The following is a 24798-nucleotide window of genomic DNA, read 5'->3' on the forward strand; positions in this document are numbered from 1 at the left end:
TGGCCTGTAAAGCGAGATGAGCGCCACAACCCCAGAATCGTTCGTGACTGGACTTAACTGTCAGGAGTCCCTTTACCTTACCTAAAATGGTCACCACCTATAAGTACACATGTATCTTTCGATTAAAAAAAAATAAAATCCAAGTATTTTTTCATGATGGAGGGTGGGTGGGTGTGCCCACACACATACATACCTTCAATCATGAAAAAATACTTGGATTTTTTTTTAATCGAAAGATCAAAAGCCTTTTAAACATCAGTGGGGGGGTTGGGGGGAGTAGGTTTTAAATGCTGCAAGCCTCAACTGCCAAATGTTAGGCTTCGTGCATCTATTTATGCAAAACCATTTCGGACACACAACAAAGGAAATGAATGATAGTGCCTACAACTAAGCAATTACAGCATCTTTTTATTGACTATGGACTTTCAGTTTCAAAACCTGTTTCACCCAACTCAAGCTAGAAAGTAGCCCTAGACACCCACTAAAAATGCACCTGCAAGAACCTGCTCCACCTTTGGAGCACCTTCATACAAAATGAAATTCAAGTGTGGTTGTTTGTTCCACATAAAGGTACAGAGACAGTAGTAAGAGTATAAATGATGTCACTGCTAGATCTCCCTAGTAACATGGTCCTTTCCCCCCAAACAATTCTTCCACCTCCAGATTTCTTAAAGCAACTTGCGTTATGGCAACTATTAATAAAATTGCATTCCTTAACAGAAATTTGTCTGCTCTGACCCACCATGACTTCACAGAAGAGTTGTGGAGATAAAAATTTAAACAGTGTTTATTTCTCATTACGACCAGCTTTCCGCACTTCACTCATTGTCTACTGTTTACAAAGCTTAAAAGCCTGTTACTAACATTCTAAAGTCATGCCTGCATGAGTGAGCGTGGGGCTTTAAAAATTATTTTAAAAGAAAACTACCATAGAAAACTACCCGTGGGTTGTTTTGTTTTGATTATGCATTTTGTGGTGTTATATTCTGTTTTTATCCTGTGAACCGCCCTGAGACCTGTGGGTATAGGGCAGTATACAAATTTAATAAATAATAGATAAATTTATCTTAAGATTCTGTCCACAAGCAGCCATTTTATGGATACTCTTCCCCTCCCCCAGTTAATTTTCTTTCTTCTCTGCTTCTATGATTCTATGGTTTCCTATCTAAATTACTATACATGTCTACTCAGAAGTAAACTCCAGTAAGTTTAGTGGGGCTTACAGCTTGGATATATTCTAAGCATATCAGAAAGTACCAATTTTAAACAGGAAAGGGGGAGGAGGGACACTTCAGGCTACATTGGAAAGGATGAGATAGGTGAAGTAATGCCAGCAGCAGCAACTCAATGATTTCCCTTTGGACCAAAACCCACCAACACACATACAAAGTCCTATTCTTCCTTCCAGAGGACAAGTGTCCAGTTCATGGAATCTTGCCTGTGAAAGAAAACTAGTCCCTCTTGTTTCTAACTCCAGTCCAAGAGTATTTGCAAAAATGTTCAACTTTGTCTTTTCACTCAGATACATTTCATTCCTTGAGGAAGGGGGGCAGGATTTGTCCTAACCAAGGTAGGAGCAACGGAATTATGTGACAGAGCAACCCTATGGGTGACTGGTGAGTAGGGGAATAAAGCAAAGCAGTGGAAGGAAAAGGTTAATCAACTACACTGCCAACGATTTTAATGGAGTAAGATTTCCACTCCAGCCAGCCAATGGAAGGAAGCATGGTGTCACAGCTGGGCAATGCCTGTAGACATTTTCTCAGCATATCAGGTAGAGCACAAAGCAGGCAAGGAGGCAGGGGGGAAACAAGCCAATGTTTGCCCGATCATCTGTTGGGACACCTGTGATTATGGTATTGTTTACTATGTTAATTTGGCTTAGCATTATCTGCAAACCAGGCCCAAGCTAGCTTAGCATTCTCATCTACATTCCCTGCTTCCATGTGCAAGTCTTTCTTGAGAGGGCAGTTCATAGACAGCAGGAACACCTGTGAGGAATGCAAACGGCTCGTATTTGCCACATAGTGGCCTGCTTTGACATGACCATGCTTGATGGAGTTTTCCATAGAAGTGCTAACCCCTATGAGCAGTATGCAAATGCCAGTGGCATTCAGATGTTGGGCCCTCCAAATGTTGCCAAACTACAGCTCTCATTATCCTGAGCCACTGGCCATGCTTGCTTGGCTGATGGAAATTGTAGTTCAACAACATCGGAAGGGTTCTAGTCTTGGAGTCAGCATACACACATGCAGCAACATCTCACTATGGAGCTCATGGATTATGCTATCCTTCAGCAAACAAGGAAGAAATAAAGAAAAACACAAATGATATCTGCCACACCCAAAGAAACTGCAAGGCAAGCAACCCAACAATGCCATGCAACTTTTTAAAGGCAGCATTCTAAGGTATGTCTCACTCTAAAGTACAATTGATTTATTTTGGAGGTGAAGAAAGAGAAAGGCTAATACGAACTTCTATTATAAAACACAATGCAATGAGGGCTTTTAAAAACTCTTACTACAATAGACAGACGCTGCCCTTCTCATAGCATTCTGAGTGGAAAGTGTACATTTTCAGCATGTTTAGAACTATAGAAACAAAAACAAAAAAAAATCCATAAAATGTGGATTAGAAAATAAGCAATGGTTATACCTTTTTCTAGAGATTTAACACTTTCATTAGTATTCAATTAACCAGGAGTCCTATGATATTCTTAACCTATCATTTACTTGCCAGGTGTTCTGAAACTGCAATATGAATGTTTGGGTCACTTGATTTGGTTCCCCCCCCCCTTACAACTGATTTTAAAACTGTGGGATTTTTTAGGTTGAACTAACCTTAAACTGATATATCAAACATACACTCTAATAGAATGGAGAATGTGTGTTTCTGTCAGGCCAGATGAGTACTGAACTACACTAAGGACAGCAGTTTACAGGGTTGCCCTTATATGCCAACAGTTACTGTATTTTTTGCACCATAACACTCACTTTTTTCCTCCCAGAAAGTAAGGGGAAATGTCTGTGCGTGTTATGGAGGGAATGCCTACGGGTGGTATGCCTACGGATTTTCCTCCTCTAAAAACTACGTGCGTGTTATGGTCGGGTGCGTGTTATAGAGAGAAAAATACGGTATTTTGAAAACGATTAGTTCCCAGTGCTATGGTTTCCTCTTTTAGGGACATGTTAGTTCTAGGCAAGAACAGCGTGGGTTTGGGGTTTTTTGTTTTTTTTTAATGGAGGTTCAAATAATCAGAACCTGTTGAGGTGTGTTGCTTCTTCACAAAAATATTAATGCAATTTTAAATCACAATGATGTTGTCAACATTCTTTACTTTAATGTACACTTGTGGTGAGGAACCACTGACCCAAGGCAAAGTTAAGCCTCCCAGGCTAGCAAGAATCAAGCCTCCCAGTCAAGCCACAGTTGCTGTACATGAACTCAAGTTTGGAACAGGTAAAGGTCAAGCTGTGGTGGAAGGGGGGTGCAGGCAGTGCCTATCAGCAGTGCCTGCAAACTTCCATGCAGAGCACTTTGCAAGCACCAGTGATCAAAGCCATCAGATGATTAGCTGATCACTGACACAAAGCACTGCACCCACATCCATTAGATTCAATTTCAAACTATAGCAAAAGCAAGTCACCTGACACTGATGTCAGGTGACTGAAGGATGGGTGATCCCAGCCATCTAGCAAACTTGACCCACAGGGGCAGAGGAGATAAAGATTCATCTGGATCCAGTTCCCCATCCTTGATGTACATGAATAGCTTTCTTTGGCTCTTCACACACACTTGAAGAAAACATGAGAATATTGGTTAGGATGTTTCTTTCATTCATGAAATGGTGGAAAGCATGAGCTTCCCGATACTAAAAACCATCATACAGGAAATAAGCTACAGCCCTATTTCCATCTGGCTTCAGTTCAGTATCGGTTAAAACTTAAACAACTAACTTTAAACACTAAATTTAGCTGTTATTTGTTGTTCTTGGCCTTTATTGGCATAAGTATATATGATTTGTATTATTTTACTGTTTAAAGTCATCCAAATACACTGATAACCCAAACACATAAAATATATAAAAGACTAGATAGCCACCACTGAATAAATCAGGCTGTTTTAATGCCAATTTTAAAAGTTCTGTTCCAGAAGTCTGTTCAACTTCCAAAACATTCGGAAACCAAAGCGAGGCTTCTGATTGCCTGCAGGAAGCTCCTGCAGCCAATCGGGAGCCGCGTCAAACATTTGGCTTCCAAAAAGAGTTCACAAACAGAACAGTTTGCATTCAGGAGCCAAAACGTTCAAGAACTAAGTTGTTCGAAAACCAAGGTACGACTGTATTTCCCAGGAAATATTCATTTCAGGTATCTGAGTGCAGGTTGAACTTGGAATAAGGGAATGGACAAATTTCAAATATATTTGGCACATCATTCAGATTTGTTATTTGGGTAGAATATTTAGTTGTTGCTTACACAACTGAGGATAGAATAATCCAATCCTAATTATATTTACTTGGAAGTCCTATGGTTGTCAATGGAGCTTAATTTTCAGAATGAAGTCTGATTAGTTACAATGCAATACAACACACAGGATCACATGAAAATAAACTTTTTGCAGTTTTGCTATTGTTTCCAGCATTCTATATTTCAATAAAATGAACTTAAACAACAAAAAGAGTCTCATTTCAAAATTCTAGCCATTCCTGTGCAATGTTGCATGACAAAGTAAAATATATTCAGTTTAGATTTCTGTAGTCTAACTGTTTCCAAGCAAAGCAGAAGGGTTAAAATTCTGCATTTCTCTTCAAATACAGTATTTAGCAGTTTCACAGTACTTCCAAGGTCTATTTTGGACACAATAATATGAAAGAAAAATCACAGAAGCTAGATAAACAAGAAGTTGAAGTGCTCTCAGGAAATATTTCCCACCTCTGAACCCATCCAACACATCTCTTTCAAGAAATGTCACCTTTTTGATAGAAAATATGGTATGGGGCAAACTGGTTAAAGCACAGAAGCAATTCAAAATGTGGACCAAAGTTTCCTTTCAGGCTGTTTTTATTCAGCCTATTTTTTAACAGATAAAAGTTAATCTTTAGGACTGCTGGTTTTCAGAAAAGTAAAAGTAAGATAGCAGAAAGTTCCTAAATAACCGAAACAAAATCTATTGCAGCATATGTTGACTAGGTAGTAGTCGTCCATCTTTTCAGACCCAGAATCTACATCTAGCCCACACAAGCATTTGGGGATGCAATAATTCTTTCTGTTGTAATCATCTATTTGTCTGGAGGCGGTTGGAGGATGGATGGCAGCTAACAGATTGAGGTTGAATCCTGACAAGACAGAAGTACTGTTTTGGGGGGACAGGAGGCAGGCAGGTGTGGAGGACTCCCTGGTCCTAAATAGGGTAACTGTGCCCCTGAAGGACCAGGTGCACAGCCTGGGAGTCATTTTGGACTCACAGCTATCCATGGAGGAGCAGGTCAATTCTGTGTCCAGGACAGCTGTTTACCAGCTCCATCTGGTACGCAGGCTGAGACCCTATCTGCCCGTAGGCTGTCTCGCCAGAGTGGTGCGTGCTCTGGTTATCTCTCGCTTGGACTACTGCAATGTGCTCTATGTAGGACTACCTCTGAAGGTGACCCGGAAACTACAACTAATCCAGAATGCGGCAGCTAGACTGGTGACTGGGAGCGGCCACCGAGACCGCATAACACCAGTCTTGAAAGGCCTACATTGGCTCTCAGTATGTTTCCGAGCACAATTCAAAGTGTTGGTGCTGAACTTTAAAGCCCTATAATAATAATAATAATTTATTATTTATACCCCGCCCATCTGGCTGGGCCCCCCCCAGCCACTCTGGGCGGCTTCCATAGAAACCAGGAAACACTAAAATATCATACATTAAAAACTTCCCTGAACAGGGCTGCCTTAAGATGTTTTCTGAATGTCAAGTAGTTGTTTATCGTTTTGACATCTGCTGGGAGGGCGTTCCACAGGGCGGGCGCCACTACCGAAAAGGCCCTCTGCCTGGTTCCCTGTAGCTTTGCTTCTCGCAATGAGGGAACCGCCAGAAGGCCCTCGGCACTGGACCTCAGCGTCCGGGCAGAACGATGGGGGTGGAGACGCTCCTTCAGGTATACTGGGCCGAGGCCGTTTAGGGCTTTAAAGGTCAACACCAACACTTTGAATGACCTGGGTCCAGTATACCTGAAGGAGTGTCTCCACCCCCATCGTTCTACCCGGAAACTGAGGTCCAACGCTGAGGGCCTTCTGACGGTTCCCCCACTGCGAGAAGCCAAGTTACAGGGAACCAGGCAGAGGGCCTTCTCAGTGATGGCACCTGCCCTGTGGAACGCCCTCCCATCAGATGACAACAACTACCAGACTTTTAGAGGACATCTGAAGGCAGCCCTGTTAAGGAAGCTTTTAATGTTTGATGGGTTACTGTATTTTAATATTTTGTTGGAAGCCGCCCAGAGTGGCTGGGGAAGTCCAGCCAGATGGGTGGGGTATAAATAATTTTATTTATTATTATTATTATTATTATTATTATTATTATTATTATTATTATTATTATTTCATGGTAGTGCTGTCATTGTTGCAACCAACAACCAGAGTCTACTTCATTAGATTTGTGAAACACTATCCTCAACTATACCAATTATATGTAATTGCCAGAGAGGAAAAGTTGTGAACAGTAGCGCCAAAAGGCCGTGAAATGCAACTAATAACTATGGGTCACTTTCCTGTTTCATTACCATCCTGCAACTTTGACTGTTTTACAGGCAGTCCACTGTTTATACGGGGGTTACATTCTGAGGCACTGCACACGTTGCGTATAACTGAAACCTATTGACAAAGCCTGCAAACAACCCGTTCCACCTCACCCTTTTAATGACATCTTTATGACGTTTCCGGGTCGTTTCTGGATTCTACAATGCGCATATACATGGTAGCGCACATGTAAAACATGCCCCTTTCCCTAATCACCACCAACCTCATTTCAGAAAGCAGGGAAGCTCAGAAAAGGGCAGGTTCATGTGAGACACTAAATGTGCCCCAAGTGAACACCAGTTATCAGAAAGTGAGTTACTGCCACTGGTGGTGACTAGGATCTGCCTCCAAGCGATTAGATGCCAAGTCAGAACCAAAAATTTTCATTACACTTCTCAGCATGAGTTTATTCCTTTAAAAGTTAAATCTACTGGATATGTTCAATTCAGTACTAACCAAACTAAGTTAGAGCTAGTACTTTATACCAGATGACTCCTGCTTTGTTGTGCAGAGAGCTCTGCAGTCAATACCTTTTTTTGCAAATCAAGTCCCAGTAACTTAAGAAAGTGACTAGTCTGCAGACAGTCCATGCAGGTAAGTCTTTATCAACAGGAGATAACTGCTCCTTCCAAAGACACTGCCCTTTACAAGAGGCTGAGACTCAGAGAAAGCTATGAACCAAACCCTAACTAGTTGCCTGCAGTAGCTGCTGCTGCCTTAAGAGAAAATAGCCTGGAAACTACTTTTATAAGGGGCTTATTCAAAGGCTGTACAAGACTGCTTATGATTACCTGGTGAATTGAAACTAGTACGAATGACCCATAACTTCTCATGTTCTTGGGATGAGTTCAAGCAAAGTCCTGCACATTAAAGTATTATTTAAGGGGAGAAAGATATGGATGTTCAACAGCAAAACCTCAGAAAGTTCTGTTTTGCCTTTGGTCATTTAGGATCTATGAACAGAAACCAGATTCGAGCATCTCCTATGCAAATGACATGATTTTTCAGTATGTTCCTCTGAAGTTACACCAAAACAAAGCAGAAGGCTATTGCTTCTCTCTCAAGTTTTTTTTTTTAAGTTCCCCAATCATAGAGCAATGAGGTTACTTGTATTTTCTAGATTCCCCCCCCCCAAAAAAACCTTCTTTTTTACATCAACTATAAATTGACTGCTAAGCTCCTAATGAAGGGCTAATCAGGAAACTGTTAACTTATCAGCAAGCTTCTTGCATATACATTCAACTCAGCATGGAAATTTGATAAGACTCCTGGTCCTACTCTTACATCTCTAGGGCTACTACATATCTGACAACTAAGGATAATACCATGCATTTCATAAAGTGGGCTCTGGTATATAAAAGCCTATGGGACAACAGGTTTTACTGTGCAATTATATGTCTTACAGTCAAATGTGTTCAGAATTACAGCAGGACTAGCTCTGGTGGGCTGCCTAACAAGCTTACCTGGTGGTTTGAGCCATTTAAACATTTATCACAATGCCCAGCAGCACCTGATGTAGTGCTGAGCGTCTATTGCAACTTTAGTCTTTCAAGTGCCACAACTAAGTAAATTTTGCTGCTCCCTTGCAAAACAAATGCTTTAACACTAAATATAACTTAGTAAGTAAAAGCTTGTTCTTCAATCATCCACATACCACAGATGAATTGTCATTGTGATCCAAAACTCAGTGTTTTATTTTATTTGGAGGGATGCTTCACCTACAATGCATATCGCTCTGATTATTTATGCAGCTACTAGTTTGATTTTATACACCTAGAGTATTGAATGCTTCCAATTCCTACAACATACTTAGAAATATGTTTTCTACAGGGTCTAGTATAAACTTTTGCATTAGTATTGATCAGTGATAAATGAGATTGGTTTAGGAAAGTCTGTCAAACATATTATTTCTAGTGACTTGTTAACAATTAGTCTGCCCCCATCTGCAAACTGTTTAGCTTTTGTTTGGATGACATGATAGTACTGATGATACTAATGATGTAAAAAGCTTTAAAAAGCAGTCTTAAGTGTTTGAAACACACTGGGACTCCACCATTTGGAAGTAGATACACTATTTACGGTGCCACAATTTAATAGTGTTTTGAAGCACTTTTTAAATCATATTTACTTGGCATTAAGGCACCACTGATTTCACTGGCACTTACTTCGATATGTGAGTTTTCAGGGATTGCAACTTAGTATTCTTCTGTATTGTTTAATAGTTACCTTACAATTGCTAAAATCCAGTGATACATGCATGCACACTGAAATAAGGACATCAAGAGCTACACTCTATAAAACTAGCTTACATTTTTCAACTCCCTACATTAGAAAACAGTAAGGAACATTGGACATTAAATTGCTTATAAAAATATTATAATTATGCCAGAACTACTTACTCTATTTCCAATGGCCAAATGCCTGTAGTCCGAAACTAAAGCTCCATGGCTTATTACCACCATTTTTGCTGGGCTCCCAGGTCAAAGGTATTCATCCCTGGGGAAATGGTCTCTAGGCTCAACTGCTTGCTATGAAAAAAGACAAGAACCCTCTGCCACCTCTCCCCAGTGCTCCTGATCCCAAGGACAACGGCAAGGTATTCCTGCTATGTGGTGAAAGCGACAGGAGAAGTAAAGAGGAGTACAGAGAATGGTCTCCTCCACTATCCACTTTACCTGCAGTCTTAACTCTTCTGACATGAAGGGAACTACCAGCATTGGTGCCAAAGCAGTGAGAAAGAAAAAGATGAACAACTATTCCTTATACACAAGGTTGGTAAATGCACTACAGCCCATTATGTGTGTGTGTTGCCAGTGGTACAATAGTAACTATTAGTTTACAGTAGCTTTCTATTCCCATCTTTCACAGAGAAAGCTAAAACTAATAGTTTACAGTAGCTTTCTATTCCCATCTTTCACAGAGAAAGCTAAAACGTATACTAAATAACTTATACTTTGCAGTCATCTAAACTTTCCCATTTTGTTCTACCTTTTCCAGCTCATTCTTATGGATTTTGCAGCTGGGATATACTGTTTCCAATAACCTCTGAAACAAACTGATATCAAAAGAATAATTGAAGTGATTTGTTCAAAATTAGGCACACATACACCAAATTAAGTATGAAATACAAATCATACTTCAGTCATTTGAAAGTATGCTTATTTGTCAGAAGAAAAACACAACTCTGACTGAGTATAATGCTATACTGTACATTTTGAAGATCAGAATAATAATTCTAGTTAGGTACACAGACAGAGAAATAAGCATACAACAAGAAGTTTAATGCACAAACAGAAAAGTAAGGCTAATGAGATTAACGACAAGGATTTATGATACTGGAATTAATACATCTCAAAGGTAAGGGGTTTCTGTGTTTTTCAAACAGGAGATCCTACTCCATTCCAAAATCGATTTGAAACTGAGGAACAGTTCAAAAGCACATAGGTGCAGTAAAAAAAATCCATGAAGACCTTGAGTATGCTTAAAGCACCTATTTGGGTCCTGACATAGAATCTGAATAGCTGTGTACCTGCAAAGCTATTCTGAATGTACACTGCACACATTTAGTTTTGCCTGTTGCTGCAAAGTAGCCAAGGTGACAGAAACAAATTGCTTCTGTAAAATGATAGTCTGTAAAATCAGTCACATACCAAACAGAAGCAGCAGGTTTAAAATGCAGGTCCGTTACCTACTTTCTGCCTCATTTCCCAACATCAGCACTGTATGTATCTGGATGATATTCCAATTTTTACTCAAGAGTTCTTTACATACCTAACCTTCAGAAAGACAACTGAAATGCAACCTTATAGGTTTACACTAACTAAAATTCTCAAATGTGTATTTCATTTCACAAAACACAACTAAATTAAAACATATACTGTAGGTTTAATAAGAGCTTTCATAACACAATGCACTACTTTATGGATATGGCATACAGTAGTTGTGTTCTCTCTCAAAGCAGCACAGGCTTGTGTTGTGTTCTAACCTGTGTTTTTAGCTGAGCTCATACAGGACCACACAACTTTGTTATAATCAAATAATGAAAAGACATCTCCTTCCACTCAATATGAAAGCTATTAATAATACTATAGCAAAACTCATTTGTTTGAGGAAAGGGGGAAGCACCGTATTCCGGATAGCAGTCAATACAGGCAATGTGGGAATTCTAAGCAATAATACTGCTGTTCAGCATACACACAGAAAAGCTGCACAAATTGCCAACTTTATTCTTATGGCAATGACATATCTAGAAATGTTTCTATTTATCAACAGTCTTTTTTCTCCAACATTAATATCTCCATATACTCTAATGATTTCAGCATTAATATGAAGTATTCTACAACTATATATGCTTTTAAACTTGTATTAAATATGTTTTAAGGCATCAAAACAAGAACACAGAAATAAGGCAGCTAGGGCTTCTATTAGCTAGAAAAAGATGCAGCACTGTGACGCAGCATTATAGGGGGGAAGACCACTAGTTTGTTTCCAAAATGAGGTTTACTACCATACCACATGTTAGTATCTTTTAAATTACTTCTCTGCATGTCCATATTCTGAACACATAAAGTAAGAGTAACTATATTTCCACATTCTAAATATGAAGTAATGTATCTGTACAATCTAAACTCTAGATAAAGTACTTCTGGAGATTAAATTTGACTAGCTCTGGTTGCAGTATGCTGAATATACTTAGCATTTCTCCAAACACAGCTAAATCGACGTTACACTTAACATCTCCAGTTGACTAGTATTTCACTGAGGATTCAATCAAAATAGGCATTATAGATCATTTATTACTAGTCAATAATTACCTTTTTAAAGGAGGTAACAAGCCTAGTAAACAAACCAAGTAACCATTACAAGACACTAAGATTTGTCTAGTATACTTCTCAAATAAGGTAGGAAGATATGTGATAGCTTACCAATATTATAAAAGAACAAAACAACTAAAATATGCTTACTGGATATTAAGAGTAATGCAATTCTCATAGGCAAAGGAATCATTCACTGAACACAACTACATAAAGGATGCAATCTTGAGCATATTCACTGTAATCCTAACCCCTGTAATCTGGGAGTAAACTCCATTTAGTTCAATAAGGCTTCTGAGTAGACATGGTTAGGAATCTCAAAATAGGACTTACTTCTGAGTAAATATGTGCAAGATTGCACTGACTTTTAAGCACAGGCATGTCCACTCAAAAATTAAAACTACTCTTACAGTGTGCATAGGTTTGCAGGCTTTAAGATTTAACTACATGGCTTCGTTCTGTCTAAGAGAATGACCTGACATGAATCTAAATACCACTCTGTAGCATAGTATGCAGAAATGAGTATATACTGCATTACCTATGTAGTATTTGCTTTTTGGCCAGAGCTTCTAATTCTGCTTACCAGTACAATGGAACCTGTTGATTTTCAGGTAAGTGCAATATCCCAATAAATGGTGTAATTAATGCTGCTTCATTTGAAATCAAGTTCCTAAACTTACTACAGTGCTCTTCAGGAGAGTGGATTCAAGAAAAAAAATTGCTCAGCACCAAATGCTTAAAACAGCTTTCTGAATTATGCTAAACCAACCAGTATTCAAACTAAAAGACAAGAAAATGAAAACAACTTGTTATGCATCAAATAATATCAGCCATTTCCCCCCTGTCTTCATATATGAAGTAGTGCTAACAAGTTCAATGTACAAAACTGGCTACCATCACTAACCACAATGCCCAGATATGTGGCTCAAGAGCTCCTCTCCTCTAATAAAGTTAAGAACTACTGCACTGTTTGATTACTTACTCCCCATACCTATACCTTCAGAAAAGCAATACCAGTACTTGTATAGCCAGTTGCATTCTACAGTGATTTAGTTCTCTGAACTTCTAAAACAACCAGTAAACGTTTGTTACCAAATGAACACCTGTAACTTGCATCCAAAATTTCTAAGGAGTTCTAGAGTTCTAACTAGCTGGCTTTTACGAACCTCAAGAAATATCATATTAAAATACAGACAGAAAAGTTAAGAATAGTTGTACTCATCCTCACACATGCAGAGAGACTATATGGGAATTTCAGACATTTTGGTCTCAAAGCAAGGAAGTAGAAGATGCAAAAGAAAAAGGTGGCTCCATATTTTCTCAAGGCAAATCAGGTGAACTATTTAACAAAATGTCAAGACAAACATTATTCGCCAATTAATATTACGACTCTTGATCAAACAGAAATGTTGGCATTTAAGAGCGCTTTGTGGTTATGAAAGAAATGGTGGAGGAAACAAACTATCCATCATAATACTGCTCAGAGCAAAAAAAAAAAATCAAGACTGAATGCCTCATCTTTAAAAAGCAAGATTTTACAAAAATCAGGACTCTACATGCACAAAAATGTAGATAACAGTTGTGTAATGATTTACACTATAACTAGAGTTTAGGATTGTTGGTGCTTTTTTTTTAACAAAGGTTTCATTTGCTGCAGAACAGTGAAACGGGCAAGCAAGTAACACAGACATGCTTATAGCCCCTTCAATGAAAGGGCAGCAGCAGCAATTAAACACCCAATGTGATTAATGCAGCAAGGTGCAGAGAAAAGTAGGTACACAGAAAGGCAAAAAGAGAAGAGTATAAGAAGGGTACTAGACAACAGACTGTGCAAAACATGGGGACATTCAAGAGGAAAGGAAGGGAAGGGACCCATATGCAGTGAGGTAAAAACAAGAGAGACTGACCTGTGCCATCGCTTGCAGAGACAGAGAGCGCCGGTGAGGAGAGTTTAGGCCTCTTGGCTGAAGGCGGGCCCGACTCCACCACATTCTCGGCCATTTTTAATTCTTTTTAGACAAACAGAGCCCAAATTAAAGATGGGGTTCGTCAAAGTCGTCAGCCTTCTTCTTGGATCCGGAATCAACCGAACAACAGTAAGAGAAGGAACTGAAGAAGAAAGGGACAAAGTTCCTCTTTTTCTGCCCCTCGGGATCTATCTCTGTTGGGTAGCAGCGACTAAGGGGGAACAGAGATGGGAAATAGGGTGTGGAAGCAGTCTTTCCTCCGGCCCACAGGGAAAAACAAGGATGAAAAGAACGGAACAAACCCTTCTCCAAACACAAATATGCGGGGTTGGTGGGTTTACAAATCGAATTAAATCCGGCTGTGGGGCTGCTGGTGCTTCCTCGCCGCCGCCAACACCACCATCTTCATCCTCCGGGGGGTCGTCGTCTTCTCCTCCTCCTGCTGCCTCTTCGCCGCCGCCATCAACCTCTTCCTCCTCGGCGTCGTCCTCCTCCTCCTCATCGCCACAAGGAGGCGGGCGAAGGAGGAGAGGAGAAAAAAAGGAGAAAGAATCTCTCTCCTCTGCTCGCAGTTCCTTCCCTCTCCTTCCAAAAACCAGCTTGCAATGCGGGGGGGGGGAGAGAAATGCCCACTGCTAGTGAAAAAGGGACTAGGGAAGGGGGTCACAGACGGAGCGTGTCGAGGGTCCCCAACTCCCCCTGCGCCTTTCTCGCCAGTCACTAATGGCTGCAGAAAGGGGAGCCGTAAGGAGCAGGAGGAGGAGGATGAAGCTAAGTCCCAGGAGTCTCCGCTTCACATCTTGTTGTGCAGGAACAAGGAGGCGGAGGAGGGGTTGTTGTCCCGATGGAGGCAGCAGAGATCCCGGGATGGGGGCTGGAGAGGGTGGGCTTCAGGACTCGCACCCCGCGCCCCCACCTTTTCTTCCTTTCTTTCTCTGTAGCAGGGTGCCCCCCTTCTGGTCAGATGGAGGGATCGATCCCAGAGCAGGAGGAGGAGAAAGCAGCGGCGGCGGCGGCGGCCCCTCCCCCCCTTCTCTCTGCCTCTTCCCCCTCCCTGGGGGATAAGGATGGTTGCGAGCGCTTGGTCTGCGGAGAGGAGAAGACTCTCCTCGGAACCGAAGACGCGATGCCTCAGGCGTTTCTGGAGCGGCTCCGTCTCATGTCCGCCATGTAGTACCTGGGGAAGAGGGAAGGGGGGGCGCAGAGAAAAGAAACAGCTTTCCAAACCGGAGCCAGGCGGCCTCCTGACCCCGCGAACGGGCTCAGTCGCCAGGAGAGGCTGTGGGTGGGGTCCACCCGGGGTCCCGAGTCACTAGCCGAAGCCGGGAGTGCGTACTCCCCTACTGGCTGCGAGGCTGGTGTAGGGGGTGTATCACGGAGGTTTCGGGTTCCCTCAGGTCTGGCCGGCCAGGGGCCCTGAGCGGCTGTCGGTCTCTGTCGTTGCTTTTCCACCTCCCAGGCTCTACCCGCCCAGCTCGGTCCCTCTCGCTCGCTCCCTCCCCTCAGTCGCTCACACACAAACAAAATGGCGGCTGTTGTTTCTTCACTCTCCCGATTCCTCAGAGGGAAGCGAGCGGCGGCGGCCGGAAATGAGCCAAGAGAAAAAAGGGGCGTGGCCAGAAAAAGGAGAGGCGGGGACGCACGCAGCTCGCACACACAATGGAACGCGGAGGGCCGAGGAGGGGGAGAACCCGAGGCGGGGTCAGCTGCGGTCACGAGACTTGCTCAGCCACTCGCCTTGCGCTCCCGGAGCGATCCCTTCCGCAAACTCTCTCGCCTCCGCCTCTTAAAGGGGAAGGAGAAGCTGCTCGCCCGCTTCCCCCCGCCTTTACTTGTGTTTTCTGTCGGCCAAAATAGACCGCGAGGTTGCTGCTTGGGACAGGCCTATTGTAATGGGGGAAGGGGGGGCGCTGAGCTTGTGTACTCTGGACCTGGTATTGCCCACGGTACGCATCGGAAGCCCTCCGTAGGAAGACAGGCCCTGATCCTCACTGCAAAGACAGCGGCCCGGAGTCACAGCCGAGGGGTGGTTTGGGGGGGGGGCGGCGGAAGAGAGCAGGGTTTGGCCGGCCTTCTAGCTTCTCATGTACGGTGCAGGCACACACACACACCGATGTGATGAGGACGACGACTCAGGGTGTACGTGCACATATAGACATAGGACATGAGCCGTAACCTGTGATAGTATGAGAACAAAATCATCACACAGCCTCAAGGTGGTGGCGCAGAGGTCTTTTTATCAAGCGATCTTGCACAATTGCATTTTCCTGCCAACATCCATGTCTGTTCCTCGTAAAGAAGGAAAATTCACTGCGGGGGAAGGGCTTTATTACGCGAAAAGACGTGGGGTAGCATTGTGCTGGGACTGATACGTATTCCCTGTAATGCCGCGAGTCTGGTTTATAACGCTACGCCTATGTGTTTATCGTGATTTGCCACCGCGCTCTTTCGTACAAGAATCCATAATGCTCTCTTAAGGCAGGGATGGGGGGGGGGTCACAGTAAAGTAATGTATAGACTAGGAGAGCCTTCCGTCGTTCGGTATGTTGTGTGTATACACTTGAGTCTTTCTCTGCAGAGCCCCGGGAGAAACAGCAGCACCTTCCTCACATAGTCATTCCTTTGTAAAACGTAGAGAAGCGAGAGGGTTCCGTGTTCTTTCCTTTCCCTCTTCGTAGGAGAGGTGAACAATCAGTTCACAAGACCACTGGACACATGGCTTGCTTCTTCTAGCTTGGTTTTTTATAAGTGCCTGTAGGAAACGCCTCACCTGAGCTGCTCACATACTGTAATATGGAATGCCTGCTACGTTCACTTTTCCAAGGGTTTTCTGGTCTGTGCGTGCGACAGACAGTTCTGTTAGTCCGTTCATCACAATAATTGTTTTATTAAGGTTAAAAGGATCAGAGCATTCCACCACTTGTGTGAATTGGTCTTTATATGACACTTGTAGTGGACTGGACTACTGAAAGTGATCCATAAGATTACTTACGATATGGTGACACAGAAGGGGTGTAAAATCCAGGCAACTGTGGCCCGGACCTAGTTGCTGAAAAGGACAGGAAGGTACGTCTCTCCTCGGGTATGTGCTACTACACAGAACACCGAAGGACAGCCGGATTGCGGGACACCACTGCTGTCTCTTGCTCCTTTTGTCTGTGCTGCTTTCCCCATCCCAGTTATTTCTCTCAAGCCTATTTTCAGTGAAGCTTAACTTACGTTGCTCTCAAACTTTGATGGAGATGTGTGAGCAGCACAAGCAGGAGCCAGGAAATCATCTTCAGTAAGAGGGAAGATACAGAGACAAACCCAAGCAAGAATACTGACACATCACTCCCTTTCGGTCTAGTCCTAGTACAGATTGCAGTTCCTAAATTTTCTGTTTCGTTTCATGTATCTGCTGCTTTTCCACAGTGGACTGTGCCCAAAGCAGCTCACAATAAGCACCAGATAACAGAAAAGACCATTAAAACAATTCATTACAAAACATAACAAATTGAAATAAGGGGGAAATGAACCATTCTTCCTCAAATTATTTTGCATGCAAAAAATAATGTCCATCTTCATAGGCAGTTCCTGAAATGTGTTTGTGGGTGTACCAAATAGAAAGATTTGAGAAAACTTATCTCCTGCCAAAGTCCTATGCTCTTCTGAAGAAGGTCAGGATATCAGAGAGTTTTGTAAAAAGTATTTGCGCCCTTGGTAATCCACTGTCTGTGAAGCATACAACTGATCTCATCATTAGGAAAAAAATAATACCTGGTCTGCTTCACCCAAACGGCACAAAGCTTTAGCACACTAGACAGGAAAACAGTGGTACGTTATGACACAGTAAAAGAATACTACCATACCTGGGCTTGGGGTAGGGATGGGGAACTAGTGCCCTCCAGATGTTGTCACTATCATGGCCAATATCCAAGGATAATGGAAGCTGTACCAGCAATGTCTGGAGGGCCTCAGGATTTCTGTTTGAATCCAAGGCTGTGGCAATGGGGGAAGCAAGGTCCTCTTGGGGTTTCGATGCTGTGAACCCCTCCATCTCATGCTCAGGTTGTAGAAATATATCATAAAGACACCATAGTCTCTGCTTTGCCTTGCTACCAAAATGAAACACGAACCCTGGGTAAGCGCCTGGAACCCCTGGAATCTTGTAGTGCTCAGAGATTGGGGTGGCATGCGACAATTTTAACTTTTAACTTTTGAATGTTTTTTGAGTGTGGTGGTAATTTTTTCTTGGTTTTCATGTTCGAGGTTTTTTTTTTTTTTTACTTACAATCAAGCAGTGTATACATCTTATGAAATAAATAAAAATAATAAATTATGTGTAGTGAATAGGCTGGAACATCACACCTCAAGTAAAATTTATGAACTAATAAATCACCGCTAAACTTCAAGGGGGGGGCAGAATTTGTCTTACCAGGTCTAGTGCTATTCAATATTTTAATTCATTACTTAAAAGAAGGGAAATGCATCTAATTTATACATGCAACAGAACAAAATATGTGAATTTATTGAATAACCCTACACTGAATCAGTCTAAATGTTTGTTTTTTCCTCAGCCTCCCTTGCAGTCCCCCCCCCCCACCGGCCTGGGATAAACTCCAGAAGGTAAAATAGCAATGAAATGGTAGATACTAGGAAGAGGGGTTTAGGGAATATGTGTATGTTATCATGAGCAGCTTCTATCACCAAAGTATTGCACTCTCCCAAAATGTTTAGAGGTACCAAGGCTCCATCTCTCTCTGCAGCAGTGCCTCTGTGCCACCCATGTTTGCTTAGTTATGTCCCACCTCAGTTATGCCTACCTACCTGTCCTCCCAGTTCTAATTTATACACCCATATACAGCATCTTGCTCCCAATCTAGGTGGATTATGGTTGATAATCTAGTTTTTCGGCCTGTCAGTTGGTTGGGACTGATTCTGTTGTTGCTGCAACCTGCTACATCTAAGCTTTGCTGTACTGACTCCCAGCTTGTTTGACCTCAACCCTGCCAATGGTCACAACTTGAAGGAAATGGTGAGATCCACATCTAAAAAGAGGCAAGGTTTGGGAAGGTTCAAGTGTAGAGCAGAGAATCCTGCTTGTGCACAGAGTTTGGCCTTGAGGTCTCCTTCAGTCCATTATTCTTCATTGATCTATCCCAATACTTCTAAAGCATCATCTTAACATTATCTATCAATCTGCTTCCAGTGAAATCTCTAGAATCTTCTGGGGGGGGGGGGAATTTAAATAAAAGGACTGGTGTATTATTGTGTTCATTTAGAGATTATAGCTATGTGGTACTACTCTCCAGTGGTTCATTCCTATCTGGAAAATTGGTCGCAGAAGTTGGTGCTGGGAGATTGCTTGCCTGTCCCATGTCTTCTGGCATGTTAGGTACTGTACTTCAGAGTTCTACCTTGTTTCCCTTGTTTTTAACATCTATGTCAGTGGTTCCCAAACGTTTCTCACTGTGGACCACTTGAAAATTACTGAGGGTCTTGGTAGACCACTTAATGGCTCTCCTGCTTGTTGTAGCAATTGTAATTAACAGATGCTGTATTATTTTTTAAATGTATTTTTACTGCTTCTTTTAATTCTTATATTGTATGTTATTGTATTATAATTTGTAATAAAATAAAATCCAATATAATAAATAAAAGAAGTGCTAAAAATACAATAAATAAAAATACAGTTAAATTCAATGTGAATATTTAATGCTGTGGATATGCCTGTCCTGCTAAACTTCTTCATCCAAGCACCCCATTAACTTTGCTCTTAATCTTCTCTGTTCCTTTCAAGGCCACATTTTAGCAATTCCTGCGTAAGTGGATATCTAGCTAAAGGGAGATTTATCCTCTTCACATTTTTTGTTATGTCTGTTAGACTGCAAGCCTGTTAACCTGCACGTCAGACCAACTGGGCAGCTGTGTAACAGACGTGTAATCTTTCAAGGGGAAACCATTCTCATATCTACCTTCTGATAAATTCTACAGGAAAAGGACATAGGAGAAGCTGTTTCCCAGGAACTCAGTTGCATATTTGACTCCTGCTGCTAATGGAAAGCTGTGCCTCCACCATCCACTGACACCAAAGAGACAAGAAACATCCTTGCAATGTTTGGATGCTCAAAAGCTAGGAACAGTGTGTCGCTACCACAATTCAATACAGCCCTGAAATCAAACTTCATTAAGACTCCATGACAACCACCACTTGGTTAGTAATCCAGCCAGGCAGCACTTTGGATCCCACAACCAATGTCTGACTGAGCAACAGGACAGTCTCAAATTCAGCCTTTCAGATACATTTGCAAAATTTACTAAGATAGGATTTATACTGATCTTTCTGCCTCTACATATAAAACTAAGAAAAATGTTTAAAGGAGCCTACCCTGCTCCACTTTTTAAAAAGTTTCTCTCACCAACCAAAACACAGCATTCTCCACCCTTGTGTGTTCAGGGCGCAGGTGCAGGGAAAAGAAAAAAAGGCATAAAGTTCCTCATGGGTTTTGAAGAGACACCACCTTTATTGGTTAATGGGCATCAACGATAGTATGGCACGGGGCAAAGATCCTATCATTCAGTGTGCTAATTCCTGGACAAGGCTCCATGCTCAAACCATCTGCTGTGAGTCAGTCTCCTTAACGGCCCACATGAGTGTGGACTGGTCTGCTTACAGCAACCTGGGAGCACAGCACCCTAACAGCCCCCTCAGCTGCTGGGGCCATGGACAGAATGCAGCACCCTTAGATTTCCCAAGAGATTCTGCCATTGGCTTCCGCATAGTAGGCCTGCCCACACACCAATGCGGCCAAGTGTCACTCCTGCACCCACAAAAGGGGAGAGATCATTTACTCCTGCCTGCACAGGGGCACAAATTGCAGCCCCTTGTTAAGTCAGGAAGTGCATCAAGGGATAACACCAAACCAGTGCTGAAACACTGACATGGCTCCATCTCCCCTTCCCCCAGTCAGATTGTCCCACACAAATCCCACACATTGCTAGGGGAGTAGAGAAAAAAGTCATAGAGGAGTGACAGTTGCCCCTCTGACACAAAATATAAAACAGCAGTTGGATTTCTCTAGTCAAGAAACAAGCAGAAAAACTAAAGTAGAGTCAGTTTGAACATGTATGACCCCATGGCACGTCAGACTCGAGTAATGACTGGAAATATGTAGTTAATTGTTAATTATTCATTTTATTATAATTACTTGCAGTATATTTTATGGGTTAACGACTGCATTGTGGGAGAGAAACATTTGGTAGAACAATATCCTGCTGCAGATATTTTGAATTAGAATATAAATCATAATCTAGTCCTGTGTTGAATTATGCTTTTAAAATGTTATGTTCCTTCTTAAATATGTGTTTTATGTATGTATCTTTGTATGTTACCCATGAAAACTGACACTTTAATGGGGGTATAAACTGAGATCTGTATTATTTTTTAAGTTATGCTACTTACAGACTTCATTGTTCTTTTTCCCCCCCCCCTTTATCTTTATTGCTGTCCATAGACCCACAAAACAGTTTTAAAACAAGATACAGTTAAGACAACCAAACAACAGGCGAAAGAGACCGAGGTAGTCGTTTTGTTATGTCTAGAGCATGATGGTCTTTTTTTCTTACGACCTCCGAAAGAAACTTTGCCACGGTCAGTGTAATATCATTTGACCTATCCTCCAGAAGATGGGAGGCTTTGCATTTTCCCGATATTGTTCTAAGGAATTTGTACCTTAACCTTAAAAAAAAGTGAGATCAGCATTTGTGCTAAAATTCCTCAATACAGAGGGTAATTTATCTGACACTAATTTTAGTTACTAATTTTATAAGTTTAAATAAAACCTACCATTTGTGTGTGTGTACACTTATACGTACAAGCAATAACATATAAAATTGAAGTTAAGAGAAATCCAGGCCTATTGTTAAAGACTAGAGGAGTGCTACTCAAGCTCCCCCTCCTCACACATAGCATAATTATCACAATTTTCCTTTGTACATAATATAAACACTCAAATACATAACTTAGTGCAGACAGGAATCACCCCATGGACAAAATATATGCTGCGGACCAAACTCTCAAGGAACCCATTCACCTCACCTTGCTCTTTTTTTTACTGTATTTAAATCCTCTCCTATCATAGTAGGATGTGGTCTTCATAATACCACATCAGCAGTCATGCCAGTGAATTAATTTCTTTACACTTTTATTTAGACCATTTATATACCACTTAACAGATAAAAGCAACAAGTATTACAAAAATACATAGCAGCAGTGTTTTTTTAAAAGGTCCATTTAAAAAACAAATGCTAGAAATGTAGCACTTACTGTAACAACTTCATGGTGAGTACCGGCACCATTTTTTCATTATTATTTTTTAAGCATTGCATAATAACATATACAACTGTAGAATTAATAATTACTAATAAATTTAGACCAATATCAAGTCCTTTTCTTTCTAACATATCTCCCCTCTCAGCCTCCTGGCTCTTACCCAGGACACAGACAAACTCACAACTCAGTCACAAAATATCAAAAAGAAGGATTCTGCAAAACTGCTGACATCACACTAATCTCTTACTCTAGATGTACTTTTTTATGGGCAGGCACCAAGGTGAATGGAGCTTCCTCATCCTATGTCCCATTCAACAGTCAGCTGCCCTCTCCACAGCTAGTCCCAGGTTACGGCAGCTTTGATGAGTTTCTCAGTGAGTTCCAAAGATGGAGAAAATAACATTTCTCCACACACAGTTCTTTCTGTCGTTTTTTGCCCTTTTCTCCAGCTGCTCTTTTATGCTCCTACGGAGGGCCTTTCATTTGTGGGCAGGTACCAGGATGGATGGAGCATCCTCATGCTGCCCACAACTATGTCCCATTCAGTAGTGGAGCTCCAATCTCCACATCCACTTTGTATGCAGCATATGACCATAGAACAGTTTAAGGAGCAAAAACACATGGATATGTTGATTACAGAGTTGTGCCCAAATGTCCTCTCAAAATTCTCCACCTGATTTGTGGGCAGAAAAAATGGGGTACACCATTTCACCAGATTTATCTAGATGAAGAATAAATTATCCAATAGTTTCTCAATGAATGAGCCTTGCCGATAGCAGTGGCAGCAGCACAGCTTGTTTGTTTTCCTCTTGTGTGCCTGTGAGACTTTTCTGCAAATTCTGCAAAGTGTCAAATTCTTACAATTCTGCAAAGTGTCCTTCTTCTTCTGGGAGAGGGATGAGAAAACAGCAAATCTCATAAATATTCGCAACAATGTTTTCATATGCATATAAAGAGGCCCAAAATGCACATGTCTTAAGCATAGGCTTGCACTCTCATCACCCCTGATCATTGGCCATGCAACATCTGGTGGGCCAAGGGTTTCCCACACCTGTATTATAACTTAGTCCTGTTGGATATTCAGGTGGAATTGACATTGTCCATATGTTCTGAGGTCCTGGGAGTTATTAACATATTTTCCTCAAGACTTGCAGGAGAACAATTCAATGGTATTGCATGGCAGACATTGATCCAAAGTGGAGAAGCATCTGCAAGTAGTGCTGTCATTTTGATTTACCAATTGCCTGTAGTTTGTATTGCTCCTTATCTCTTTATCCATATCTTCATGGCTGCTCAGTATCTGCACAGATAGAAGTCAATAATTAACCTAGGCTCAGAGCCCAATTAATTCCTATGCAGACAGTATCAAATAACAGGATTAAAAATCATTTTCCCTTAGCACTTTATTTTTATCACCCGGTCCTTACTCTCTAATTCTCATGTAGCTTTTGCTGCGAAACCTTTTAAAAACTGCTGCCCCAGTTTTGTTCCCTCTGCATGCCTATATTTAAAGCAATTTTGTTTTTCCCTCACAGATTTTGGGGAGGTAAGCACGTTCGATGAGATCTCACTGATGAGCAAACATTGCATCAGTTTGATAAAGAGATAGAAGGCCTAAATAGAAAAAAGTGGACAGTTTGACATTTTGTGGGTAAGTTACCATTTCAACAGCAAAAAGGCACCGAGCCATCTGCCTTTGTGTAACAAATTGTTCCTGTTTGAACGATAATCAGTAAAAGATGAGAATCAGTAAAATCAGAGGGCATGTGAGCAATGCCAGCTCAAATATGCAGAGTGGTAGTTTAAAGCCCTTAGCTTCAATTACTAGTTCTTACTAGTACTAATATGTGTGTGTGCGCGCGCGTGCACTAAACAAAAGGTTAGTTTTACTTAAACTTGTAAAATAATTTGTTGTTGTTGTTTAGTCGTTTAGTCATGTACGACTCTTTGTGACCCCATGGACCAGAGCACGCCAGGCACTCCTGTCTTCCACTGCCTCCCGCATATAAAATAATTTACTTGTTAGTAAAAAGAGAGAGAAATTACCCTCTGTGCTGTGGAACTGTGCGATAGATACTCATTTCACATCTTCTTCTCTTTTTAAGATGAAGGAGCAAATTCCTTGATACAATGAAGTCTGTTAGTTGCATAACTGAAAACAGAATCTACATCTCAGAGTTTATAGTCCTTTGAAAGTGCCAGTGTTCTTGGCTAATATATATTATTACATAAAACACACGCACACACAAAGCCCACATAACATTTTAAAGCATAATTCAACACAGGACTAGATTATGATTTACACGTTCTAATTCAAAACCTCTGCAGCATGATATTGTATTTCCAAATGTTTCACATGCACAGTGCAGTCATTCACCCATAAAATACCCTGTAAGTGATTACAATAAAGGCAGGAAGAACATCCAGTTAACTACATATTTCCAGTCATTATTTGATTCTTGGTTGGTATCCATCTGTCTTGGAAGAGTATACTTTCGAGGGGGTGAAGACAAAACATTGGAAGTTACAGCATCTGCTGTGGCTGTAGAGGCCAATACAGGAGAGACATGTTTTGTTGCAGTTGGAGCAAATAGAAGTGTGTGGTTGTGCTGCTGCAGATGCACCATGTCATTGCTTCTCTCTGTGCTCCTCCCAGTGATCCTCCTTTGGTCACTGCTGTGGATACATGACCTGATTGTCTCCAGGCACTGCAGACGTCTGAAAGGGATTCCCAAATGGTAGGGTTAATGTTGCCAGCCTTCATTTCATGTTTGCAGACATCTTTGTAATGCAGAGTCTGGTGCCTGAACCCAGCTCCCTGTAGAGCATGGCCTTGTGGATCCTGCCACCTTCCATTCTGTGAATATGACCAAGCCAGCATAGATGTTGCTGAGACAGGAGTATGAATATTCTGGGAATGTGGG

The 24798-nt window shown here is 41.6% G+C and overlaps 1 protein-coding gene and 1 long non-coding RNA gene across 2 annotated transcripts in view; one reads left to right on the forward strand and one right to left on the reverse strand.

Annotated features, from left to right (window-relative positions):
* Window positions 1-14169, reverse strand: part of EP300 (EP300 lysine acetyltransferase) — a 74317-nt gene extending 60148 nt beyond the window's left edge. The window contains exon 1 of the mRNA XM_081928804.1: window positions 13501-14169. Coding sequence (XP_081784930.1) covers window positions 13501-13594 — 94 coding nt within the window. The 5' untranslated portion in view covers window positions 13595-14169. The remainder of the gene's footprint in view (window positions 1-13500) is intronic.
* A 445-nt stretch (window positions 14170-14614) lies between these two features.
* On the forward strand, window positions 14615-20994 carry LOC309379559. The gene is made up of 2 exons (XR_014172536.1): window positions 14615-14730; window positions 19427-20994. It is a non-coding gene; the product is annotated as an uncharacterized lncRNA (long non-coding RNA).
* Window positions 20995-24798: the final 3804 nt, after the last annotated feature.

Source organism: Podarcis melisellensis (genome assembly GCF_964234715.1).
Source record: "Podarcis melisellensis genome assembly, chromosome: 10".
Classification (NCBI taxonomy): Eukaryota; Metazoa; Chordata; class Lepidosauria; order Squamata; family Lacertidae; genus Podarcis; species Podarcis melisellensis.